The sequence below is a fragment of the Antennarius striatus genome, chromosome 17 (genome assembly GCF_040054535.1).
Source record: "Antennarius striatus isolate MH-2024 chromosome 17, ASM4005453v1, whole genome shotgun sequence".
Lineage (NCBI taxonomy): Eukaryota > Metazoa > Chordata > Actinopteri > Lophiiformes > Antennariidae > Antennarius > Antennarius striatus.
Window position 1 is genome coordinate 2,590,112 of NC_090792.1, and position 26,832 is coordinate 2,616,943.

The 26,832-nt window shown below is 37.8% G+C and overlaps 1 protein-coding gene across 4 annotated transcripts in view; it reads left to right on the forward strand.

Moving 5' to 3' along the window:
* Nucleotides 1-26,832, forward strand: part of lrfn5a (leucine rich repeat and fibronectin type III domain containing 5a) — a 100,395-nt gene that overhangs the window by 51,218 nt on the left and 22,345 nt on the right. For all 4 annotated transcript variants that reach the window (XM_068339085.1, XM_068339084.1, XM_068339086.1 and 1 more), the window contains one exon: nucleotides 25,381-25,604. In XM_068339085.1, the coding sequence (XP_068195186.1) occupies nucleotides 25,408-25,604 (197 nt within the window). In that variant the 5' untranslated portion in view covers nucleotides 25,381-25,407. The remainder of the gene's footprint in view (nucleotides 1-25,380; nucleotides 25,605-26,832) is intronic.

Below are 26,832 nucleotides of genomic sequence, written 5' to 3' on the forward strand. Positions count from 1 at the left end.
AGCAAGAAAATATTGTGCTTCCTTTATTAATTCTGCTGTGAACGCTTGTGTTTAGAGCTTCTGTCTCACGGGACTTAACTTTGACAACCAAAAGAGACAGCCTAGCCTCTTTGCACACATCAGGCTAAGCAGAGTTAAGTCACCTCAGTGAAAGAAGGCGGATTTGACCTGAACAGCCACAACTGGCTTTGGATGAGTCACCTGGATGCGAGGACACCCCAGGTTGACCTTGTCAGAGAGATTTCTCGAGACAAATTGCATGCGTGTTTCAGCTACATCAGGCTTTTTTTGCCCGGGTAGTGGAAACCTGAGTAATGTTGTTTGGTTCTCTGCGAGCTTTCCTTGGTCACTGGTTAACTCTAGGTGATGTGTTTACCCAATGTCTTCATACTGGCCTAGTTTGGTCATTTTCTTTATGAATCAGCAAGTCTGAGTCACATTATCTCCTTTAATTTTATCCCATCCTTCCTCTCTCAGCATCTTTCTTCTGCCCAGTGAAATTTTTCAGGTGTTACCGTGGTTGGTTCTAATCTTCATGCAGTATTATCGAAAATATTCTGTCAGGAATCCACCTCTAGCCTCCTCACCCCCAAGACTCTGCTGCTGATTCCCTCTCTGATGTGCTCTGGTTTTCTTTTCCCCAGCCAGCTTTCCATTTTCCTTTCCTCAGCTGACTTTTAGATCTACAGAGCTAATCTTGACAAGTCCCTTTGGGATGGAGCTGACTCTTGAACTCAAAGAGGAAATGGGTGAGGAAAGGAAGGGGCAAACAGAGAGAGTAGCATTCTGTCAGTCTGTCTGTATCTATCTGTTTGTCTGTCTATCTGTCCTACCTACTTACTGACCTGTCCATCTATCTATTTGATCATGATTCCAGGTGGCAGATTTTTGGTTGCTTGATCCATTGGTCATGGGGTGATCAGAGTCATAACTGTCCATTGTAACGTCAGGATATTCCATCAAAAAAACGTCATATCTTACATATTATTTGGGTATGTATTGGCAAATCTATATAATGAGCAGTTGAATGATTGTTTAAGTGATTATTTAAATTTGAGGGACTGACAACCATCATGATGAAGAGTGATTGAAATAACCACTCAGTTTCACCTTTAGATACATTTTGATTACATCTAGACCTGAAACCAAAGTAAGAACACTACAAACTCACACAAGGAATCTCTGTGTCGACCCAATGACCAGAAAAACACTTCCATTTAGAATCGCATTGGTATAAAGAACAACTTTTCACTAATGCTGGCTTTCTTGATCAGATTTTGATCAGTATTGTTAGAAAAAATGTCAAATTTGGAAACATCCAGATCTTGTGTCAAGTCTATACCTTCAATTTGTTTTCCCAAAATAGTGAGTTTTCTTTGAGCTCTGCTTATTTAAACATTCTGGATCACCAGATCCTAAATATTACTTGTATTCAGGTCAGACTTTGAGGTTTGGTAGGTGATACGCAGATGTTTTAGTGTAAATTATGTCCAGTCTTTGTAAGTATTATACATGAGATTAGAGGCAAATAGTTTTTATTACCAATGTGCTGCACATTTAAATAATTCAAAACCTACTACCAGAGGTAGGTAGTTAGTTAACAAATGATGATTAGCAGGTGGTTTGACTACTCCTTTGTTATTTATTATAAATATTATAACTATACTTCATTAACTATTTACATGTATAGCGTTTGATGACAGAAACATGGATATCTTAGTTACAGCTTATTTAGTGTAGGAATTTACTGTATATTATGTCAGCAGATTAATCTGTAATAAAAATGTGCTAAATATTCCGTCATGTTTCTGAAAGGTTATCACAAGCTGACCTCTGAAAAGATTCCTTGAGCGTCATAAATTGAATAAACTGCATGAACAGCAGAGACTAAATTTAAGACAAATGCAAACAAGCATACAGGATAGTGTGTGTCAGAGTGTCTTAGTGTGTAAATCATTCATTTCAGTAACAGTGTGCAAGAAACACTGATGTTAGAGAGAGACAGAGAGAGTGAGAAAGAGAGAAAGCATGATTTAATTGTTAACTCTTTACTCGGAGAGATGGGCTGAATGATGGAGAGACACACAAGGAGAGAGATCAAACAACACGGGTTGCTTTATCTTTTTAATGAACAAAGCGTAACACATTTCAATGCTCTGGAGTTCACCTGGAGGACGACACACTGATGGAGGAATTCAACCCTCAACCCCTCCAGCGTCTGACAGCTGAGCTGATGCTCTTTGGAGCTGCATCAGCCCTGGATAGATGGATGGATGGATGGATGGAGAGAGGGGTGGATAGGTTTTTCCAATGAAAAGAGAGAGTGTTGATAGAAGGATGAATGGATGACTGAAAGGACAGGGAGGGAGATGGGAATGAATTGACGGATGCTGGGGGTGGACGGTGGACGTGATGTGGAAGTGGATGAATGTGTTTGACCTTGCCATCAACCCTCTTCAGAACTGAACCCATGTGAAGTCAGTCAGAGTTTATTTCTCCCACATTCCTCCTCCCTCCTGTTTACCATACCCCTACTATATTAACCTGTTCTCACATTTTTCCATCCCATATTTAATTTCATCCCTATTTTACTTTTTCTTGATCACGAGTCTTCTCTTTATTCCTCTTATCTTCTGCTCCTCTCTGTTACCTCGTCCTTTTGCGGCTTTGGAACATGTGTGTAATAATCTTGTGTGTGTGTGTGTGTGTGTGTGTGTGTGTGTGTGTGTGTGTGTGTGTGTGTGTGTGTGTGTGTGTGTGTGTGTGTATGTGTGTGTGTGTGTGTGTGTGTGTGCATGTGTGTGTGTGTGATTGCATGGTTCTTACCATTTTACCTTCAAAAGACTTCCTTGGTCCCAGGGGGTGGTTAGACTTTGGCAGCAGAGACCTGCAGAGGGCCCAGAAAGGCCTGGGTCACCAAGCTGACCTACTCCCTGTGGCACGGGTGTAAGGAGAGTTGGGCAGGTGGAAGATGAGCAGAGAAGAGAGTTAAAAGAAAATAAGTCAGGGGGGGACAAGGATAATTCATACATGAGAGGAAATGCAAATGTATAAGACAAACACCCCAAGGTATTGGGTTAGTCATGGTTGAAACCCTCCCCCCTCCTTTCTCTTCTGTAGCTTTCATGTGCCATTGTTAGTCATGCTGAACACGTCTGAAGTGTTATCTCGGTCGGTAGCAGTCAAACAGTTACACGGCGGTCCCAGCGTGGGACAGATGCCGATACGGAAGGAAAGATGCAATAAAGATGTCATCTTAAACGTGTTCAGAAATATATTGGGTTTTTTTTCCAGTTAAACATAAACAAGGAAGCAAGTAAATAAATAAACAAACAAGTATGCTCAAGAGATGGAAATGCAACGTCTTACCTGAACCACTATATCTACACTTTGTGCCAACAAACATGACAAACATTTTTAAGACGAATCTTTTTATAAAGTCCTTACAACAATTCCTTACATACTAAATGATAGAAGCACACATCTGAAAACACATTTCCAAAGCTAATTATGTATTTCGATTTTTGAATGCTTAGAATTATTGCGCAATTTTACACATGATAAACCACTGATCTAAAATGACCAGTCTGTAGATAGAAGGGAAGGAAAGACTCCAAATGAATGTGTAAATGAAAGCGTTCCATAGTTATTGTGATTTACAGGCACCATTACAGTAACTACCACCGCTTGCATGTGTGCTAAAAGGCTGATGGCTGCTGTCTCCACTCACCTTAATGTACAGAGTCTGGTTACACTCATATTAATATCTAGTAGAAGACTCAGAGTTAGAATTTGACCCGGTCACAGTCATCGAAGGTTTAATCCACTATGTTTTTTGCCAAACAATACAATGTCAAGTTTAGTTCAACATACTGACTTTTTTTTTTCTTTTCTGTAGCTGCAGTTTAGATTAAACCATTTATCAGTTTAATGAATTTTAATAGTAAGATAAATAGATTCTAATTTTACCTCTACTTTCTGCTGGACGAAGGCCGTTTCTTCTTCTTGCTTATCTTCATCTTTTGTGAAATAATGGTGCTTCATCAAGTTTAACCTTGCGGATGTTGTTATCCTTTGTATATAGGAAGTGAGTTTCTGTCTCTATCACTACCTCTTCATGTTGTACGCAGTCATATTTTTTTTGACTTCCCCTTTGAAATTTTCAGCTATGTTGTTTCTGTCTTTTCGTAGATCTCTCACCGTAGGCACCGGCAGAAAATGAAGGGAAACAGGATGTGGGCATAGACATACTTGTTTGTTGTGTACTGAAAGCCCACAGCCTGGCTGGAAACTACAGGTGGATGATGGAAATGGGCAAAGACAGTGAGGCTGTGGACAAAGAGAAGGCCAGTTTGTTTCCACTGTGGGCTTTTATTTTTATGCTTGTGATCAACCCTTGATCACATAGGGTGAGAGTAAAAAGACAAGGTTTCAAGAAATAAAGGAGCGCAGGGAAACATATGCGTGTAAAGCTGTAGCAAACACATAGATGTAGATGATCCATCAATTGTCTTGTTATTCTTGTCTCGACATGTTCTGGTGGCAGCAGGGGAGCACTGCCGTCCATTTTCTCTGGAGGAATCCCAAGGCCTTTTTACGGTATATAAATGATTTAATCTCATCATCAAGTCCTTGGTTAATCCAGAGTAATCCTGTTTGTTGAATATGCTCAAAAACAAATCAAATACCTGAATCTTCTCTACTGGTTCTTTACAAGAAGCAAAGTAACAGCGGTTTTGTGTTGTCCTCCCTTCAGATGTGGTGCTTCTCTGTATATAGAGATCAATAAAATACTGACTATGATCATGAGGTTAACTGTTTAATTGCAATGATATGGATAAATGGGCAAGAAAAAAAATCAGCAGTTCATACATATACATGTTTGAATGTATGGAGATACTGAGTCTTTAACATCATACAAACTGCTTTTAAGTAATGTAAGTCCTTATAATTTATGCTTTTCATGACTGTCCTGTAAAAATAAAGTAGAGTAAATAGTGTGACAGCACTACCATACCATACAACATTTTAGTACTACACATCATTAAAGGCAATATATATTCCTATATTCCTAACTATATAGAGATTTCATGGTCAACCATTATCCCTCCACACTCTTTCACATTTCAAACAATGATTTCATCAAAGGTTCCTCTCCCCTGTCAATACTCCTCTCTCTCCAGCTGTGAATCATTTTCCATCTCTGTCTCCTTCACCTCTGACTTTCTATTCCTGTCTCTATCATTCCATCTTCACTCCGCTTCGCTCATATGCATCACTTTGTCTTCTCTGTTGTCTCCTCTTTCCTGACGCTATGCTGTCGGTGTTTTGAATACATCTCAATCTGCTGTATATAACAGCTAAATCCTGAAGTGACTGTGTGTACAAGGCATAAACTCAAAGTGGCCTCTAGGTTCCTTCTGTTGCGTGGAGGATTGAAACATTTTGCATTTTAAATGTAGATTATCTGGGTAAAAGATAACAGCACTGGGGACTGACTATCACGACTAATATCCCGATATTCTTAAGTATATAAAGCACAGATTAGGTAGGTCACTATGTCGTTTTCAAAATTTTGCCCTGGTATGACTTTTATCATCATTGCAAATTAAAATCATATTATACTGGTATGAACTGAAAATGGTGGCTTCCTTAAAACTACATAAACATTTTATGTGGAAAATGGCTACTCTTTGCTTCATCTAATATTTTCAGATAGCTTGAAATATAAAATGTAAGAATGTGTATTTGGAGGTGTGTTTTGAAATTTAGCTTTTATATTAATTCATGTCAATTTCTCCAAGTTTGTATCCTCTTAAATGTTCCCTTGTGTCCCTTTTTAAAGCTGATGTGTTCAGTTAGACAGCTTGCAGATGCTATCCCTCCTAGCCCAAAGCTAAATCTGTCTCTACTCAAAATGTCTCTTTTCATAGCTTATGTTTCTCTTGTGCACATTTTTTTTTTTTTTTTAGCCCTTGCTCAAATTTCTTCCTCTCTCCCCTCCCTGCAAGGTAGATCTTATCGCATTTCATCATCTCTCAGCCTGTTTCCACTCTTCCTCTCTTTCCCTATCTTCTTCTTCTTCTCGGCTCATTTTTTATTGAACACATCGCTTCAGTGTTACACGGTTTCTTCCTCTGTCTTTCGTCATCCTTTCTTTTCTTTTCTTTTTTTGTTCCTGTAGCTTTACTTGTTTCTCTTGCTTGCATTTCCATGCAAGTCTGTATGCCCCCCCATCAACTGGCCTTCATGTATGTCTCCACCTCCCTTGTCTTCATGGTGGTAAAAATAGATGCTCCAAAACATCCTGAAATCCTCGCAGAAATATTGTGGATTTTTCATATCATTGTCAGAATCATGTTTTTGAAGGTTACACACATTTTATGGATTATAGTCATTATCACTGTCTTCATTCTGACCAACCTGTCCTGATTAAAGCTGTGTGTATTTTTTGTACTGTATAATTCTTTACTTATATAAAAAAAAATATTCAGGCTTCCATTGACAATGAGATGACAATTCACCAAGGTGAAATTGTAGCAAAGAACATAACAGTAAAGAAAATAACAGAGACAGAGCAATTTAGAAATTTGTAGGATATATAACTTTCAGGATTCTTATTAAAAAAAAAAAAACACAAGTTGAGAACCAAATTTAAAAAAAAATCAAGTGCCATCAGCTATTGCACGAGGGTTAACACTGCACATCCCCTTCAAGCACCAGAAGTCACAGCACGTACAGCGTATTGCACGTTAGTGTTTAGCCCTTGTTGAGCGCTGCTATCACTAGACAATATATAATAATACAAGTATATACTTAAATAATTAACTAGTCATTCTTATTGCAACCCAACACTTCAGTTGTTGGTCATCCACTGCAAACTACACAATGACAACACTATGTCAGGGCTTCGTTTAGCCTACCTGGCATTCAGCTAGTGATATGGCCTAAGGAGGGAGTGTGTGCCTCAGGGGAGAAAGGGCATTTTCAATTAAAGGTGTGTTAAAATAAATAAATGAAATACATGCTCCAGTGCATCACTGATATGCCCTCTGTCTTTTTCTCCTCATTCATCCATCCCATTAGGCCTTTTGTTAAGTGCTGATGTCAGTGGAACATTTAGACTGGAAGTTCACAGCGGTTGAGCGAATACGGACACAGATGACTCCACTCAGTGAGAAATATCTGTGTGTGTGTGTGTGTGTGTGTGTGTGTGTGTGTGTGTGTGTGTGTGTGTGTGTGTGTGTGTGTGTGTGTGTGTGTGTGTGTGTGTGTGTGTGTTTGTGTGTGTGTGTGTGCGCTACCATAAGAATACCTTCACACTGCTGTGGGTTATCTCTTCATAATACCTGGGAGTGTGAATAATCTAAATGTATCCATCAAAAGCCACTTGTCAATTCACAGTGAGAGAGTTATACACCGGCTGCTGTGAGAAGTGTATCTGTGTGTGTGTGCGTGTGTGTGTGTGTGATGCAAAACGTCATCTCTGCATGTGATTTCTTGACTTTACAAATTAGAAACATTACACTTAAAAATAAATCTACTTAAACTCGTCACACACCCTCATAATGAGTTCAATCAGACATTCCACCATGAAGAATCATGCCTCATAATTAATGTTTTTTTCATCACTTTATGCGCTATAGAATCAGTTTTTTGTGTGTGTTTGTGTGAGAATGTGTGTATTATCTGCAAACGTCTTCTCACTTGTAATTTGCTGACAAATAGTTCAATTTGTGTGTTGCCTAATTTAGTAATTGCTCAGCAACACCTTTAATACTGCGTGTTATCTGACTGATTAATTAACACAAATAAACATGATCTCACTTTTACAATTAGATGATCTCATCTGATGAAAAAGCAAAAGTGTTGTGGGTGGTAGGAGCTTTAGCTTCAGGCTTTGAGTTAATAATGCACTAATAAACGACTATCACATAGCTCCACATGATGCCTAGAACTAATGATGATGATGGGTGAAAAATTACAAAATTAAAAATGGAAATTGCATAGTGAGAGATGTCAACTTTAATGATGTAGTACCTGGAAGTTCAAAACTAACCTTATTGATGTAAATAAGCTATCCGTCCCAGGTAGATACACTGATGTTGAAGGTATGGAGGGGGATGTCAGGACAGCGGCTTCCCTGCAGCTCCAGGACACGGGTAGATAGGGCTACCCCTGGGCTTTACCCCTCCATTCTTTCACCAAGGGATATGCCACTATGCATTTCACACGCATCACTTCCTCCACCACCCATGTCAATTTTCTCTTTGCTCCCCCATGAGCAAAGGGCTAACCATAATGACCCGAAGGCAACCACCGCAGCCCAGGGAATATGCTTACAGTAAGCTCAGTTCCTGATCCCAGAGGCACTTTTGCAGTTGGCACATTTGTAATAGTGTAACAACCTGCGACGGGGATACAGTGAGACCCAGAAGACAAACACACAACTTGAATGTGATCTTCTCTCACCTTAATCATTTTACTGACATGTCTCTCTCTGTGCACCTGACACCAGGTGTGGGTGAGTTAGTTGAACACTTGTCATGGATCTCAGTTAACAATGTCTCAACCAGTGGTTGAGGACTAATAACCAGATCCTGTTTGGTATTTTGAGAACACAGATTGTGTGTTTGTTGTTCATCTCCCTTTTGAATTATTCTTGCAAAAGACACCCAAAAATGTTCCAGAATACCGTTCATATTAGAGGTGTGAAGACAGGATCGTGTTTCACTTGTTGTATGATTTTAGATTGGTTTACTGGAAAATAAAGGTGTATCTTTGAAAGGAACTGCAATCCCTACAGGTAGAGTTACGTGCCCTTTTTTATTTTTGCTCTAGGACAGTGGTTCTTAACCTGGGCTCGATTGAACCCTAGGGGTTCGGTGAGTCGGTCTCAGGGGTTCTGTGGAGACGGAGGTCAACACATACACCAATCACTGTGTACGTTTGACACATTGTGTAAATTTGTGATGACACACCCCCCTTAGCCATCACTGGCTGCAGGTGATCACGTGACACTACAACGATTAGCCTACCTGTGCTACAGGGGTTTTTGAATACTCAGTAGTCGATTTAAGCCTGTCATGATGGTACGTCATCTGATTGCTTTCTTAATATTTTAATTCATAGTAACTATGTTGAGCAAAAAAAGGAAGTGGTCGGACGAATATGTGCAACGTGAATTTACATGTATTGTATACCGGAATGTGATGGGAGTCAGCGTTCTGCATGATTTGCAATGTCTTGTTGAGCAACTCTAGTCTGGCACTGACAAAAATAAAGGAAGACTTCCTTAAGCTGCATGGAAAACAACAGAAACAGACTTTGCTGTGAAAATGACATCAGAGTAACACTTGTCAATGTGAAGCCACGCATATCTGAACTGGTCTCTCAATAACAACAGCAGAAGTCACACAGATTTGCAGGTAGGTCATTTCATGTGACTTCATGCACACATCTTTAAAATAATACTGCACCATGGTTTGGAATGTGTCAAATAGGTATCCATAACTTATAGAAGAGGAGAGTACTTATTATTATCATCAAATTAACATTATACACATATCTAGAGAACTATTGATGCAAGTGGAACTGTAGTATTTTGAAGTATCATTTTTTTTAATCCTATCTTGCACACTACAATAAACAGGTACACGCATCGTGCCCATGCTATGACCCATTGATGATAACATAGTGATGTGGAGAACTTTTACACCACTCTGTCGACATACACATACACACAGAAACACACACACATACACATGTTTGCATGCAGTCAGTACTAACAAGTGCACCTAGAAACACACATCCTCTGGTGATCTGTATTTAACCTAGATACTGTCATGATGAGTCATGAGCTATCAATAATTCTGTGACAGATTTAAGGCATCATGGCACCTGCACACACTCACATGGACGATCACGTGCATTAACACTTTGATTCATACCACACACACCTTCTAACGACGCCTCCTAACTTCTAATGAAGATGAAATGTTTCAACACACTCATCATGCACAGACTGTCTGCATGTCGCTCCGTACCTTTGCAAATGCATTCTTATTATTGTCTTCTTTTGACTAAAGGTTTCTCTATCTTTAATTTGGACGTCAACCACAAACCCTACCTACATGTGACTGTAGGATATAATTAGTTTTAAGCTCTGTGTGTGTGTGTGTGTGTGTGTGTGTGTGTGTGTGTGTGTGTGTGTGTGTGTGTGTGTGTGTGTGTGCGTGCGCGTGCGCTACCATAAGAATACCTTCGCACTGCTGTGGGTTATCTTTTCATAATACCTGGGAGTGTGACTAATCTAAATTTATCCATCAAAAGCCACTTGTCAGTTCACAGCTGGAAAATCATTTAGTGGCCACTGTGTGAGGAGTGTGTGTGTTTCTGTCTGTGTGCCATCTTAAACATTACACATTCAATTAGAAATAAACTTGCTTCTACTTGTCTCAAATTCTATCATGTAAATAATTAGCTGACTCCAGCATGAAGGGACATGCCTCCTAATTAACAGAATCAAAGCTAAATGTGATTAAACTGCAAACTTTAGCAGGATTTAACCATTTTGAAAGTTGGCTATTTATACTATATTGTTCTCATTGTTGTCACTCAGACTACAATTGTATTGTATTTAATATAAATCTGGAAAATGTATTTTACTTGATTTGGTTTCACCCTATTCAAAGTTAATGATGTTAAAGCAAGTAGAGGATGGTGAAGTCAAAAACTAGACGTTTCCCACCATCATCATCATAATCATCATTTAATAAAACCTATAAATGGTCCTGTGTTCCAGATTTATGGATGTTCTGGATCAAAAATAAGTCTTCCTACTCGAGGTTCTGTGAATGAAAGACCACCTAAATCCTAGTGTTTTCTTTACAATGAGCTTTTAAAATATAGACAGTGGGTTTTCTTCCCCAGATCCAAAGACCAATGATAGGGATGCTGGCCACTCTGACCACTATGAGATGAAGGGGTTACCATACAGTATCCCATATTGGATACATATCAAATAAGTATCGTTAAAATCCCCTATATTTGTTGATCGTGAACCAAGTATGGAAACGGTGTTTTACCATGAGGACAGTTTGTCCGTTGGAGGTCCATGCAGATCTTGCCTGCAACTATCATTTGTGACTGTTAGATCATAAGTATTACATTTGTAGTAAACACCTTCCCAGCTTTGCACATGAACACATTTCTTAATAATAGATGAATGCATTTATCCTCTTTTTCCCCAGAACTGATTTATCTGAAGGAAATTCTACCACACCTGACAGTTATATCATTCATGGAAAAACAGTCTTCTTGGCTTTTGAAGGGCACCTTGCCTGTGGAAATGGACAGACATTTCACATAAATTACTAAATATATGTTTTAAACTGTAGTTAACCTATGGTAGACATTGCCTACCAACCCTCTTCTGTTCACTATGGGTTACTGTTTGTATTTCGAAGGGGATGGGATGGGAGACCAAAGAGTAAGGTAAACATGGAGAGAAAAGATTGATGCACCTTTAATGTTTCGTCCACACATCGTTTCCCTCTTGCGTCCTACATTCTTTTTTTCCATCCGTCCTTTTTTTGCTGTCTGCATTCATTCATCATTTATTCTTCCCACATTTTTCACTATCAAAAACATTAAACTTGTGTGTATGTGATTGATAAATGTGCTACATATAAATAATGAACACTTCTGCTAACATCTGTTTCAGGGTACATTATTTAACCAGGGCCCCAACCTCACAAATGCTATGTCCCTTGTAACATACATCTTTCTTACCACACATCTATGCCTCTCTCTTTCAATCTCTCTGTCACCTTTCTGCCTCTCTGTCTTGCATTTCAGTACCTGAGGTAATTATCACAAGGTTAGTAAATGTCTTAGTTGTCTGGTCTGAACCAGAGCAATGCTAGAAGGTTGGATGACAGGCAGCTGAACCTCATTTTAAAGGTAGATGTTTCACCTTTCAGACCCAAGAAGCTTTTCCACATCCAGGTGATTGGTCTTGAGCTTCAGGTATTTAAACTCATGAGATAGTTAAGGTCATGGGTTTACAGGCGACCAATGACCATAACAAGCCATAATAGTGCTGGGTGGATTAAAAGAATTTTGTATCCCCTTAGGGCAAATATTTTTCCGCTCTTTGTCTTCTATTTTCACACATGTATACATGTACAGGCCCCTGCATACTTGCACACACACATACACACACACACGCACACACACAAGGCGGCCTGTAGGCATGCAGGTAGGGAGAGGGTGATGGTAGAGCTGAAGGCAGCTACATTGCTTTTGCCCGAAAAGCAGCTTGTTGGGGGATGGTACTTTGCTCAAGGGCACCTCAGAAGTGAACTGGCACCTACCCACTGCCAGTCCACACTCCACATTTTTTGGTCCATGTGGGTCTTGGGTCGGCCACCCTCATCTCCCCAACCCAAGATCCTGTGGACTGTGATGCTGCCGCCCCAGTCATCGAACCCCGATGACTCTCACCTCTAGTCAGTTGTAACTAAAGAAGTCTGCTGGATGAGAGGTGAAGCATCTGAACTGTAAAAGTAAACCTAATACGAAATACATTTTTTTCTGCTTGACTAACAGTGTGAAGGGATATATAAAGCCTTTATATCATAGTTTGATTTAGTAACACTGATGGCAACGGCATGAGGAGCATTTGTTGTGGAGTCCACAATTTTTGTCAAGCACAGACTCCTGGTCTACTGTGTGTATTTTGGCAAAGCACTCTCATTTATATTTTAGACATTAAGGTGGCTGCTGCCCAGAAAGGCTTCTTTTTATACTCGCAAGAAGATAACCAGTCTCTAAAGTTAAGAGTGTTCTTTAAGAGCATTCCTCTAAACACTCACTTGCTGGCATATTCCAAAACAGAACTTTAATAGTGAGTTGACATGAGGCTCCTTAATGCTCACTCCCTGTGGTGCTGCGGAAAATCTGTGTGCACTTGAAAGCAGCTTTACAAATTTCTGCAAGCCAAACTATATTAAAAATACATAAATCCCAAAGTGTGTTTGCTGAAATGACACAAATAAATATTTTTTTTTGTTTCGAGAATAGCTTTAGTGTGAATGTGAAGTTTGTGGAGCCAAGAGTTATACTCTAACAGTTGTTATTTAACTTGATGAATTAAGATGGACGTCATTACCAAGTGAACAATGAGATATAAATAAAGTTCACATAGACTCACTTTTATTTTTGACATTTTTGTGACATCACTTCCATTAAAGCTTATGTCCAATCTGTGGAAAACAGAATGCAGCGTATACCAATAGAAAAATGTGCCAGTGGTGTCAAAAATATGACATCAGCTCTATCCATCTGCTGATGTGTCACTGGGGTAAGATGTGGCTTCCGGAGGTCCAGATGGGATGTAATTATGTGCCAGCAAACAGCAATAATGTGTGTCCGGGATAAAAGGTCAAGTCTCCTCATCACCAGCATGATAAACCCATTTGTAAGAATTGTAAAGATGAGGTAATGACTTAAAATATAAATTCTGTAGTGGGAAGAGCTCAGACAAAGTATTTCTAAGAGATGATGGGTGTGCAGAGCAAACGGCAATATTCACCAGTGAAAAAAAAGTGACATAAAACATGTCTTCTTCTTGATTCCACTGCTGAGCTCTGACTATTGATAGACTTACCAATATTTCTTTTGGACAGAACTCCCCTGCAGGTTTGAGGTAAATTACCGCATGTCGATTACAGCTAAATGACTATAAATTAAGAATTAATGGCGATCATTATGAGGTCATGTGCAAATGAGAAGAAGACACCCTTTCTGAAGATCCTTGTTACAGTTGAGAAAATAAGGCGATATTTAAATGAAGAATGTCATCGTCGGTGATTGATTTATAATGAGCAATAATGTAAAGGTTGTGGAATTTTAAGTCTTAAAAGATTGATTTTTCAGTGTCGGGGAAACACTGAGCAGGAGTTATCATTTATAGTGTTGTCTATAAGAATTTCTCGTCAAAAAGTTCCATACACCCCCTCGCCTTTATAAGATACAATATATGTATCTATTTCGAACATCACCCTTTTTTTCATATGTTACATGACAGACAGAAAAACACACACACACACTTTCTTCCCCATACTGTATAAACAAGATTCAAACACCATCTTTTCAGAATACACTTGTGTGTGTCCCTTTGCTATTAACACTTAATTTCCCGCATGTTTGGGCATGTCATGCAATAGCAAAGTTATGCTACTCTTCCTGCAAGAGAATGTTTCAGTTAAATTGATCATGCTCTGCTTTGCCAGTGAGAATTAAGCTAATTGTTAAGATATATGATGGGAACTTGTCAGTCACCATTCTATATGTAGTCCCCCTGTCTCTCTCAAGGTTCCTGCTATGTATGCTGTCAACACTGTTAATCAGAACGTCAGAAAACAAGCTGAGAAACAAATCCTCATGGTGCCTCCGTATTTCGTATACGTATGTCTATTTTTAGACACGACAACCGAGCAGACACCTAACATAGACACCTGCCTGCTGATCAGCATATGAAAAAATAAGAAAATGTCAAGTGTGTATGTGTGCGCGCGTGTGTGTGTGTGTGTGTGTGTGTGTGTGTGTGCTTTTGTAAGGAAAAAACTTCTTCTAACCTCAGGGATGATGACAGAAACTGTCATCCTAATACTTCTCTCCATCTCTCTCTCCCACTCACTTCCTTAATCCATTCAAGTCCAATGTGAATCACCAGCATCACAGAGATATTTCCATACTAATATCACTAAGACTTTATTGAGAAATACCTTATTAATTAGTTATTGCAAATGTCTATTAGCAGATTACTGTCTTGTCAGGTGTCATAGTCATACATAAAACTCCTCACTCAGATGTGCACGACTGCTGAAGGAAAGCAAGTCAATTTCAGTACATTACTAGTATATTAAATGTTATATTATATAATTATATAATACTGTGATAAGATATTGTTAGAAACTGCGAAATACAGTCACAAATGAGTTACAGATGTAGTATGAATGTAGCAACTCCGTGTTTACATTGAATGATATTCCAAATGTTTGCCCAACATTTTTTTCAGATATTCAAATGCTCTATTGTTCCAGGCTCATTTTCTATTTCTATAAGTCGTATGTGATATTACGTTCCATACCAATTCAGTCCCTAACTTTCAGTCTCTCAGATGTTCCAATATAAAATATTGTGACCCAGTTTAGACCGTCGGAAATAAAATATTCATTACCCCTTCTCAATTCATGATTAATACTTTTTTTTCCACCCCTTGAGAGCCCATTATGAAAATAAATCTTTTCAGTGCATCTTGATCCGTACTTGTCTTCAAGTCATTTTTAATGTCCTTTCTTGTTTTTGCAGTTTGACCAACTTTCTTTTACATTTGTGTCTTTTCCTAGTTTTATGAATTTCAAAATACACTTTTTTAACTTGTCTGTACTAAGGCTGAGAACCTACAGTATGTTCCGATAATAAAATATTCATGGTGACAGCGATCATACCATATGGTTTGAGTTAGTTTATTCATAATTGTACACTTACTCTGTCCATTCCTTTGAAAAATGAAGGATTTTGTCATGAAATTACACATGACAATATCCTACATTGTGTGTGCATATTATAACATGTATTGCTACAAATTGAGTGTCTAATCCGCAATTGATACATTTGTAATTCAAAGCAGACTTAAAGCTATTTGACATAATGTTTTTGCGCATTTCGATGCATGTAAAACAGTAGCAAACTGTAACATTTGAATTCAATTTGAGTAGTTATTTTTGCTCTGGAAATGTTGACATTTTATAAATATTCAATTTTGTTATTTAGATGTGAACTCAAGTATGCAATCCCCTCTCATTTAAAAGCAGATATGAATGCTCTAGGTTTATTTCTTAATGATGCATATGTTGCTGGTCTCATAAATAGGACGGGCACATTTGGTTTCACAAAATCCAGTAATTTAAATGAAGTTGCATGAATATATGTGTGTCTGTCAGTATGTAGGAAGAAATTAAAAACACTAAATCAGCTCAGTTTTTCCCCAGTGTTTTTTTTTCTTTTTTTCTGGGAGAACAAAGTGTATTTTTTAAAGACATGGTGGATTAATCCAACGTTTTGCAACAAAAATGGAATGTATCTCATCCTCTTCTTTAAGCCTGCAGCAGGGAAATGTATCCATGCACTGTGACAGTTTGGATGACAAGGTAAAATAAATGATCACATTTTATTAACATCAAACATTCCTTAGCCTCTTTGAGGATGAAAACATCCACAGAAAAGGGAAATTAACCCTAGTGACTCCAAGAGAACCTGAGTTTCGTTTCATATTTTAATATACTTGAACCAGCATTGAATGCATCAACTTGTTCTGTGTTCTGCTGAAGTCAGGTTCATTTGCAGCAGCTGTGTTCACCCATTTTGCTTCAAGTGTTCCAAAAACTTGGAACGTTGTTTAGATTCAAAGTGTGATTTACTGGACAATGTCTACTCTTAACTAATGACACACCTTCTTGATTTGATATTAGCACCTAATAGTACATTTAAATCCCAATATCCTCAATTTATTATTTGGGATTAAATAATGCACAATTTTCTCTTTTAACGATTTGTTATCTTCTGTGATGACAAAGTTTATCTCTTTGTCTTTTGATGTCTGTGGTTTTAGTCAGTGACATTTTCCTCTGACATTTTCAGATGATTGCTTCCACAAAACACAATAACTTGGTGTATGAATGAGTGATGGTTTAGATTTGTAAATGTATCTGGAAAGCAATTCCTGCTTTGTCCTTTTTATTTTTGCTTGAGCCCAATCAGAAAAACCTCATATTTGGCCATTGGATTGTCTACCAAGTCAAGAACAAAGCCTCTGCTTCATCAGCAGAGCACTGTGGCATTCAGCCATGATATCTAGCAACCATGTTAACATACAAACTTTGCAAAGAATGGAATAGAACCCAGAACCTTCGTTCTGTGAAGCATCAGCACAACCCAATGCACCATGTGCCATCCCGGTGTTGTTGACCAGCAAAGTAAAAATAATGTTATCAATCCTCCTGGTGGTTGTTGTCTGTCAAAAAGACCAGTTGACATTAGTTGCTAAGCTTTTTCAAGCAAATGTTAAAATGTCAATTACATTTAAAAGGGTGCTGTGTTTAGAAAAGACATTAAATGCATGGAAATGTCTATACCTGTAACAGATGCTTCATCAAGGGGACCTTTTTTTGTCATCATGAAACTGTGATTTAAACAGCTTAGTTATTTTTGAGACGTAATTAAGCCCCCACATAAGACAGCAACCTACAGACAGAGCCTCATTTTGTCATTTCCTGTGTAACTTTGATACATGTCACATGCAGATTATGGTATGTATCAGGGAGGGTGAGGAGGGGGAATACAAGTGGAGTTGGTCAGTACCCACAATCACCTGGGACTGAAGCTGTACTGCAGAACCGGTATACCAACATGGACTGTTTGTACATGAAAGGGCAAAATAGGATGTACTTTGTACCTACCCACCTACGTTTGCATTATTTATTGGCATGTGTTCCATAGCATATCCTTTTCTATCAGTGTTGCCATATAGATTACATGATAAAATGCGACTGAATCAGTGATTCATTCTTTGCATTACATTGGCTTATGTGCTTGATTGGTCTGCTAAAAGCTGGCATTTCGGCAAGGTTTGGGTGTGTGAAAGGTTTCATCCAGTCTATTATAGCTAAACTTGGAGATCAATCTTCACTGAAGAGACTTTAACGACGTGATCCGTTAATACTACAGCAAATGAAAAAAAAAAAAATCAATCATTGAAACATCGATCAAAAATGATGTGAATCTACGATAGATTCAGTATGGATTCAGTATTCTTAAATGAACGTCAGATCTGAAGCCTTACTGGTAGATAAACCAAAAATAGCAGCAGGTTTAATTTCATACATACAGAGATTCTGTGAAGCATCCTCTGGTGACAGAGTTAAAGATTGCTGGATTGTTAATGAAAAACAACCAACCAAGCAAGCGACAGAGCAACCAAGTGACCAAAATAGATCCAAAAATGCTGACAAACCATTTCTTGTCAGGAACTCTTCAGCATCACTTCTTTTAAAAGGGACAGCAAAAGATATTTTACAGGATAGAAACTGTCTCATGAAAAAACAAGAGCTGAAATTAAATGATATGAATTCACTTTTCTTTTCTTTTTTTAAAGTATGCTTTGATATAATGATGTGGAGCCTTAAAGTAGCTGGTCTCTTCCCACCAAAGTCTCCTATTTCACATCCTTCTCTCTCTTCTATTTCTATTTCTTCTTCTTTTTCTGTCTTTTTCTACACTTAATACTGGTCATACACATAATGCATACGAGTGTGCTTGAGTATTGGCTTTCAAATCAATAATCAGAGAGTGCATGTGTGTCTTGATATAAATTCAAAGTGTGTGCGTGTATGTTGAACACTCATCTGCATTTGCGTGCGGATATAAGCTTGCGTGTGAATGTGTGTTTGTCTGTGTGTTTGTGTGTGTGTGTGTCTCCATCTGTATGTTGTCCCGTCGCAGCGCTATCAGCCTGACCTTGCCGGTGATTGTCTCATATTCCTGGCAGCTCGTGTACTCCAATCCATCATCCAGCTGGCTGTGTCTGCCTTTTATTGGTTTGATTCCATCCATTAAGTCGGATTCAGTCATGAAAGGGGACATAGGGATGGTGGTGGTGGTGGTGATGGTGGGTGGATAGGGGGGTGGATTCCTCAATATGGAAACAGTAAAAACACGTGCAAACTTAGTCACAGGTCAATATGAGTAACGATGGATGGATTGGAATTGACTTTTCACTGAGTTCCTCCCCTGAACTGCAATTGACCAATAAAGGTTAAAAACTGTGACAAAATGTGGAGAGATTACTGCACAAGTTGAAGCAGTGTGGCTACAAATGTCAGAATGATGCAGTAGAACAAAAGTGTAAAGAAATTATTAAAGACAAAATATTAAGAATGAATTTCTGAAAAGTACTTCAATTATTTAGTTATGGAACAGTACTCATTGGTTTTGTATCCAAGTAGTGCATAAATGCATCATGCCATTCAACAATGTGATGAAAGATGCCAGCAACTGTTTAAATCAATGATCATTCATGTGGAAATAGCAGATTTTATTCTCCTGTAGTCAGTTTTACTGAAATGTCTTTTATAAGATTATAGTTTGAAATGAAATCATTCATTATTAGTAATTATTAGTTGAGAGCATTCACCAAATCACGAAAAAATCTCTCAACGTAAGAGTGTTACAAATTCAACACTAAATTATACTTGTCTCCTGATGGACATGTTGAGCGTCTTGCTGACAAGTCCCATGAAGTCTCAAGACATCCACAAGCAAAGTCCACAGTTGTATTATGCCTTAACAACTACTCCTAAATGAGGCTGCCGCTCTGGGCTTTTATTTGGCCTTTAATACATTAATCTCACAGAATGTGCTGACCAAGCTGGCAGGACTGGAAACCTCCTCATCACTCCCTAACAGGGTTTACAGTTCCTCACTTGCAGACCACAAAGCATCAGGATCAATGATAGCTCATCCTCCACCATCATATTGAACACTGCCCCCACCGCCCAACCTCAAGGTTGTTCGCTCAGTCCACCAAGGTTCATGCTAATGACATATGACTGTAGAGCTCACCATGGCAACAACATCCTGTGAGGAACATAAAGATTGGGCATCACTGGGCATTCAGAAGGACAACGGTGCCAAACAGAGCTCCAAGGATGGGTTTCAAAATAAGTACTAGATCATTGGAGTGACTGTCCCAATCTTCTGATTTGAACTTCATGTTAAATCATTGGTCAAATTCTAATAGCTGGTTGTAGCACATAAACCAATAATATTTTTGAACTGGAGGTGTTTGTCCAGGAGGAATGGGCTAAGATATTTCAATTGTGCTTCCAGGAGCGAGAAAGTGGCTTAGAAGTGAGGAGTACTCTGCAAAGGACTGAATGTGCTTGCCATGAAAAGTTTGAATTGTTTAAAGACAGCAGTTGTAAAATGGGCATTTTGTGTTATTTTTGGAACAAAAAAAATCCATGTAATTTCTTTTAAATGACCTTTTTTCATTTGATTTGATTATTGCAAACAACTGACAAATAGAATACCTTTCCAATAAGGCTAATAGTACTATCCTGACACTTATTTTTTGAGCATGCTTTTTTTTTAATCCCTCATGTAGATGAGATGAGGTTTTCCTGTGGTAATGAACTGCCTTTTTGTGTTGGTTTTGTCAGTGTACATGTGTTGTGTTTTTTCATTGGCTTCGTGCACATTTAGGTGCGTTTCAGTAGTCTGTTCCCGTTTTGCCTTGCTCGATGTAGCAGTTACAAAGTGCACTAATTGAATACAGGGTAATTGTGATGTATTTAGGCAGTTGCTGACCCCTGTTGTTCAAGTGGCTGAAGCCATTAGATTAAGCATATGGTTTACGCTGGTGGACACACAGATAAGAGCAGAGATAACCAGTGTATGAACATGAACAGGAAGGCAGCAGGCTGGCTGAGTGACTTGAATGATTGTACTTTTTTGTTATGTAGTAGACGTAAATATCCAAAGTACAAGGATCTTTTCAGACGACCATGTAAACTATCAATTATCCAAGGAAATTTTTTTTAAAAATGATTGAAGAGTTTCTACTGGCAAAAGCAATATGCTAATATTTCTGTGCTTTTAAATCCAAATTAATTCAAATGTCTTTCTTTCCTTTTTTTTTTTTTTTTGCACAATTTGTTTTACTTGATTGCAGGCATATTATTTTTGGTCTTACAAATTACATGAATATTGATGTGTGTAAATAGATGTAAGGACATACTGCCAAGTTCAATATGTCATGATCAGTGTTTGTATAAAAGCAAAAAAAAAAAAAAAAAATTCGATGGTTTGCTATTGTTCATTAACCTGCAAATAATCACTGAGGAAATGGTAAAACCACACAGTCAACATAGCTGTTTTGGAGCTTTTTGCCAATTAAATGTTTGTTCATATTTCTGCCTGGATTATGGGATAAGATCTATTGATATGTTTGTATACATGTTTGATGTTCTCAAGCATCTGCTAATGTGAACAAATAATATGATTAGAATACAGTAAATGTTAAGTCAAATTGTTCTAATACGTGATAGAATAATCTTCTTTTATCAGCCATCAGAAATTCAGTTCACTGTGGAATTAGTAATATAGTTATTTAAATAAAAATGACATTAGATCCAGTGTCTACAATAATCTGATTTTTATGTCATTTTTATTTTTTTGGCATCATAAGTTTGTGCAAGTGGAGTAAATTCACTGGAATATTTTTGGTAAACAACATCACTCTTCTCATTGAGGGCGAGCGCTGAGAGGACACTTAATCTCAGGAAGTGTTGTCTGAACTCATATGACTAATCTATTTTAACAGCATGAGCACCATAGTAAAACCCTGACACTCCTCAGCAAAAACCTATGCAAACCACTTTCCAGCACAGCAGGGCAGTTTTGTTGTTGGGTTGTTGTTGTTTTTTGCTTTCAATGCCATGTCCATGTGTTGTGATAAAGACAGTGGCAAAAAGCTTTTGAAAGTAAAGTTTAAAAATAAAAACTGAACAGCACTTACTGTGCCCATTAATATCTGAATGAATCATTCCTCTTGTTGAAACAACAACATTAATCAAATCTCTCATTCTTAGACTGATTTTGTTTTGTTTTTTTGCAGATGTTTTCTTGTGTTTGAGTGGTCAGTCATTTGGAAATATTCTATATACTGTACACATCTCCTCAAAGTACAGTCCAGGAATTTTGAGGTTCTGTACTCAACACACTAATACAAAGCATGAGTCGTACAATGTATATATATATATATATATATATATATATATATATATATATATATATATATATATATATATATATATATATATATGCCAACATAGCTGATAAAGTTCCTGTCAGATTTAAAAATGAAAAAAAAAAAAAAAAACATAGCAGAAAGGGGATTATAAAGATATAAAGAAACCTAACATTTATATGTGCTTAGTAGAACAATATATAGTTTACCATATAATGATGTACATAATGTAAGAATTTTTTTTTGCTTAGGAGCAACAAACATTCATGGAAGTTTTCAATTATGATCTCTTGGCTGCTTCCAAAGAGTTTGAGTCTGTGAGTATTTCCAAGCCATCGCTTTTAACTGCCAAGCTGTTCCGCTGGTTATCCCCATGAGATTCCAATGCAGCCTAAGATCCGTTTCAGTATATGAAGCATGGAGAGAATCCATTTGAGCTGTCCGGGAAGCCAGTTGTTCATCAGTGAGCGAGCCAGGGGTGAAACTAGCTTTATGGAAGACCTTTGGGGTAAAAAGGGATGTCAGTGTGAAAGACTTTCAGAGAAGTGGATAGGGCTGGCTGCACATGTGTGAAACACAATCGCATTTTTACACACCACTACAAACAGAGCTTAATTTGCCTTCCTTACCCATAATCCACCATCCTGGAAAATTCCATTCCGTTCAATCCCAAGTTTCCTACATGTCACCATAAGCAACACCAAGTACCTATGTTATGTGTTCGAGGTTTGCGTGAACTGTATTGCACGTGTGCTTTTGCACAAAGTGAGTCTCATTCTCATGCAGTCGTGACACATGTGACACGGGCATTATCTGCTCTACCCCGTCTGCCTGAATGAAATTCATCCCTTTCCGCCTTTTCCTTTCACAGTTCAGTACTAATTTTAATTAGCTCCCTCTCTGATCTTGTTTTCCTCCTCTCACTCTCTCTGATAATTCTCCCTTGTTTCCTCTCCATTTGTCTGTGTCTCTCACTTGTTCACTCTCATTACAATCATTCCTCATTATAATTAATGAGCTGATAACTACTTTTGAGTCACAAAGTTCAGGAGCGTCTCTCCGTCTCTTCTCCCCGTGTGGCGCCGGCGCGTTAGTCGTGCAGCGCGTTATTTAACCACTGTCTTTTCTGTTCTTCTTTTTCTGTTTTTAGATTTAGAGGGTAAGGAAAATAGGCATTATATTACCTGTGATGTTGAAGCAAAAACCTATACATGTAATTAAAATAACAATATCACTTCAAAGATGAATCAGTTGAATTTCATCTACATTCAACCATAGCAGGTATATGGGAGGATGAAGGCATGAGAGGATCAAGTGATCATTTACACTTTGTTTTTCTCATTTTCAAAAGCAAAAAATACAGTATTCAGTGGTACCTCTACTTACGAAATTAAATGGTTCTGGAAGAAATTTTAGTAAGTAGAAAATTTTGTAAGTAGAGACGCGTTTTTCATGCAAATGCCCTAATCCGTTCCAAACCCCCCAAATTCAGACATAAATGTTTTATAAAGCATAAAAATGCATCAAAACATGTAACAAATACATGTTACATTACATTTAGATTATTACACAATAAATGAGAGTTGTGCATAACGTAAAAAAACAAAGAATAGAGTAAATAATAAATACATCCATCCCAAGCCTGTCAGAGCATGTAGAGCTGCACTATTGTTCCAAAAACCAGGTGGCACTTCCTCTTCTTTGTGATTAATGGAACTTCTGTGTTTAATTCTGTCACTGCCATCCATCCAAGTATTCAAATACAATCTGCAGTGTTAATGTGATTTATGCGGCATGACCACATGCTTTCAGAATGGATTCAACCCAGCAGGTTTTATTCACCACATGACTGCTGTGAAATAACCAACAATTAATAAAGTCCTCATTAAAAAAAAAAAAAAAAAAAAAAAAGTTCTTTATAACTCACTAACACTTTATTTGTCTGGTGACAGTCTTCAAATCCTGTTTAATTGATTTCTATATTTATCAAGTCACAAAACAGTCCCAAAGAAAAGAAAAAAAAACTTGAATTAATTACAGGTGTTGAGAAGTGTGTGCAACAGATATCATTATTACAATGTCGCATTGCATTTCAGTCATTTTTTATTATTGCCATGATATTACTGTATACCATAGCGTTTCAAAAACTCAGTGGTCATAAACATCCAAAGTGTGGCAGTCATTCTCCAGGAAAACATCTCTGTAAACAGGAACTGTCTGCTTTATGCTGCAATTTGTGGATAAACATCATGAATGCGGGTTTAGCGTGAGGTAAACAGTTTAACTGACAGTCCATGTCTGATGAGCGCTGCAGTGCAGAACTGACACATTGATGAATTCACAGCACAGATGGATGAGAAACTGAACAAAAAATGCATTAACTTCACAACACCTCGACTGTCTTCTCCATCACAGCACTCTAATAAAGGCTGCCGTTCTTATTTATGATTTTATTAGGCGTTAGAACCAGTCTCATACAAACAGCTGACAACAGACAGGCATTCTAATACCCAGTATGCTAGCTTTAATTGATCAGTTGCTATATTCTGCCTCTGAACATTGAATGAAACAAACACAACATGAAACACAAAACTTCAATTTAAAGTTTTTCCGTCACTGTTTTATCTATGCTGTAATTAAATTTCAGACCCATAACCCCTTTATCTAGGTTGTGTATGCATTAATTGTCCATATCTGTGTGTATATGTGTGTGTGTGTGTGTGTGTGTGTGTGTGTGTGTGTGTGTGTGTGTGTGTGTGTGTGTGTGTGTGTGTGTGTTTGAGCTATGATCCCTTTAATCCTGATTCTCCCATGTCCTTCAAATCTCCATCAAGGTTGTCATTAATGAGCATTTTCTCACACACTTTTGCCCTGCTTGGTCTGTCTCTAAAAATGATCCAAATTAACCATAAGCACTGCTTCTACATAATGAATGTGTGCATATATATATGTGTGTGTGTGTGTGTGTGTGTGTGTGTGTGTGTGTGTGTGTGTGTGTGTGTGTGTGTGTGTGTGTGTGTGTGTGCGCATTTCCAAGCAACGCCCAGTGGTGCCTGTTCAAGTCATGTCTACTCAGAGGTTTTTCATTATTTTCATAAAATACTCACCGTTTTTTGATGCACGCTAACACAGTGCACTCACATCAAACCCTTCCACAGTAAAAGCAATCCGTCACCATACTGCACTTATCATCCCGTCTTCAATATATACACTCTCCAAATAGCTGTTGGCATTCAGAGTGATTTATTTGATTTTGCAGGAAGTGAAGGGGGCAATAAGTAGTCTATTAGTGTAGCTTGGCATCCCAAAGATAGTGAACGGAGCGAACACTGTGGAACAGTGAGTATGGTGTGAAGACAGGTTTTGCTTTGCATACTGAGGACCACTGAGGAGAAGAAATGTCTTTGTCTTTTGTACTGGTATATAATTCCATTACCCCACTGTCTAATTTTATTAACGTCTCTGCGTCTTCTTCTTGTGTCTCTGTCTGTCTCATTTTTCAGGTGTTGTGTCCAGGTGAGGCGGTAACCATGGAGAGGCTGTTGCTGTGTGTGATGCTGGCGGTTGCCATGGCAGTACGGGCACAAATCTGCCCGAAACGCTGCGTATGTCAGATCCTGTCACCCAACCTGGCAACCCTCTGTGCTAAGAAGGGCCTGCTGTTTGTACCGCCAAACATCGACAGGCACACTGTGGAGCTACGGCTGGCTGACAACTTTGTCACAAAGTAATATTCATGTCAATGATTACGCCACTATTACTGCAATATATACAGTACAGTGTGTGTGTGTGTATGTGTGTGTGTGTGAAGTTTCCGTTCTAATAAATTCTCATAGATTCCTGGAGTTCCCGGTCATAAACATTGTTCCAATTAGTTATGCAACTTTATCACAGTTCAGGTTTATTAAACTTTTTAATGCTGTTCTCACAGTTCATTCTGTGGCAGTTTGATGGCTTGCTTGATAAATGGATAAAACACAGGATTACGTGATAATACTTGCATTATTATTATTATTTTTTTGGGAACACCAAAGTATTTAAGCAAAAAACAACACAACAGGTTAAACACTTAATCTCATGTTTCCTCAAAATATGGAAATGTATAGCATTTCTCAAAATTGTCAAAATTGTAAAATATGATTTTTTTATTGCCTATCAAACTATTAATATAGGGGTAATTTTTAAGTCTGTACATGCATATGTAACAAAGTTATGGCCAATACCATTCCCTTAAAAGCTGCTGAATAGTGAAATTTCACTTTGTTTGTGTCCAAAAGATATGCATGTCATATTTGTTTTATTGAGTACAAATACACCCCCCCTCCCCTAGTTTTAACCACATTTAATGATTTTGGTGTTGGTATTGTATTTTCTTGGTTATTTCAAGTTTTCAGGTCTATCAGTGTTTTAGGAAAGCTTTTAACCTCATGTTAAAGGCCTTTCACACATCTATATTTGGTCTAACCACTTGCTAATGCTTTGCCACTGCTATTATATTACCTACAATGCCGACTGCTACCACCCAGTTATCATCTGAGGCAAGTATTGTTATGAATAATAATGTATTAACCTGTTGTGATTCATACTGTACATCATAAAACACAGGGCACATTATCTCGGATTACTTTAACTGTAGTAAGTATCAGTGAGTGTTCCCTGACAACATCATAATTCATAAAATTACTATTTAAATGAAAGTTTATTTATTTACAGTTAAATAATAACTACCATTATTTTAATTTTGGCTCATATTTGAGAAGAATAAATATGTAAGTCATTGAAAAGCTCAATTTCTTTATTTTTCTTTTTTTTTTTTTACTTAGTTTTTATTCAACAATTAAACCAAAGACAGGGAGATGTACACATAAATGATAATACAAATTGAAAGAACAGTTTCCATAATGTTATACATTAAATTGCATAAAAAATAATCATTTAAAAGAAAGAGAAGGAAG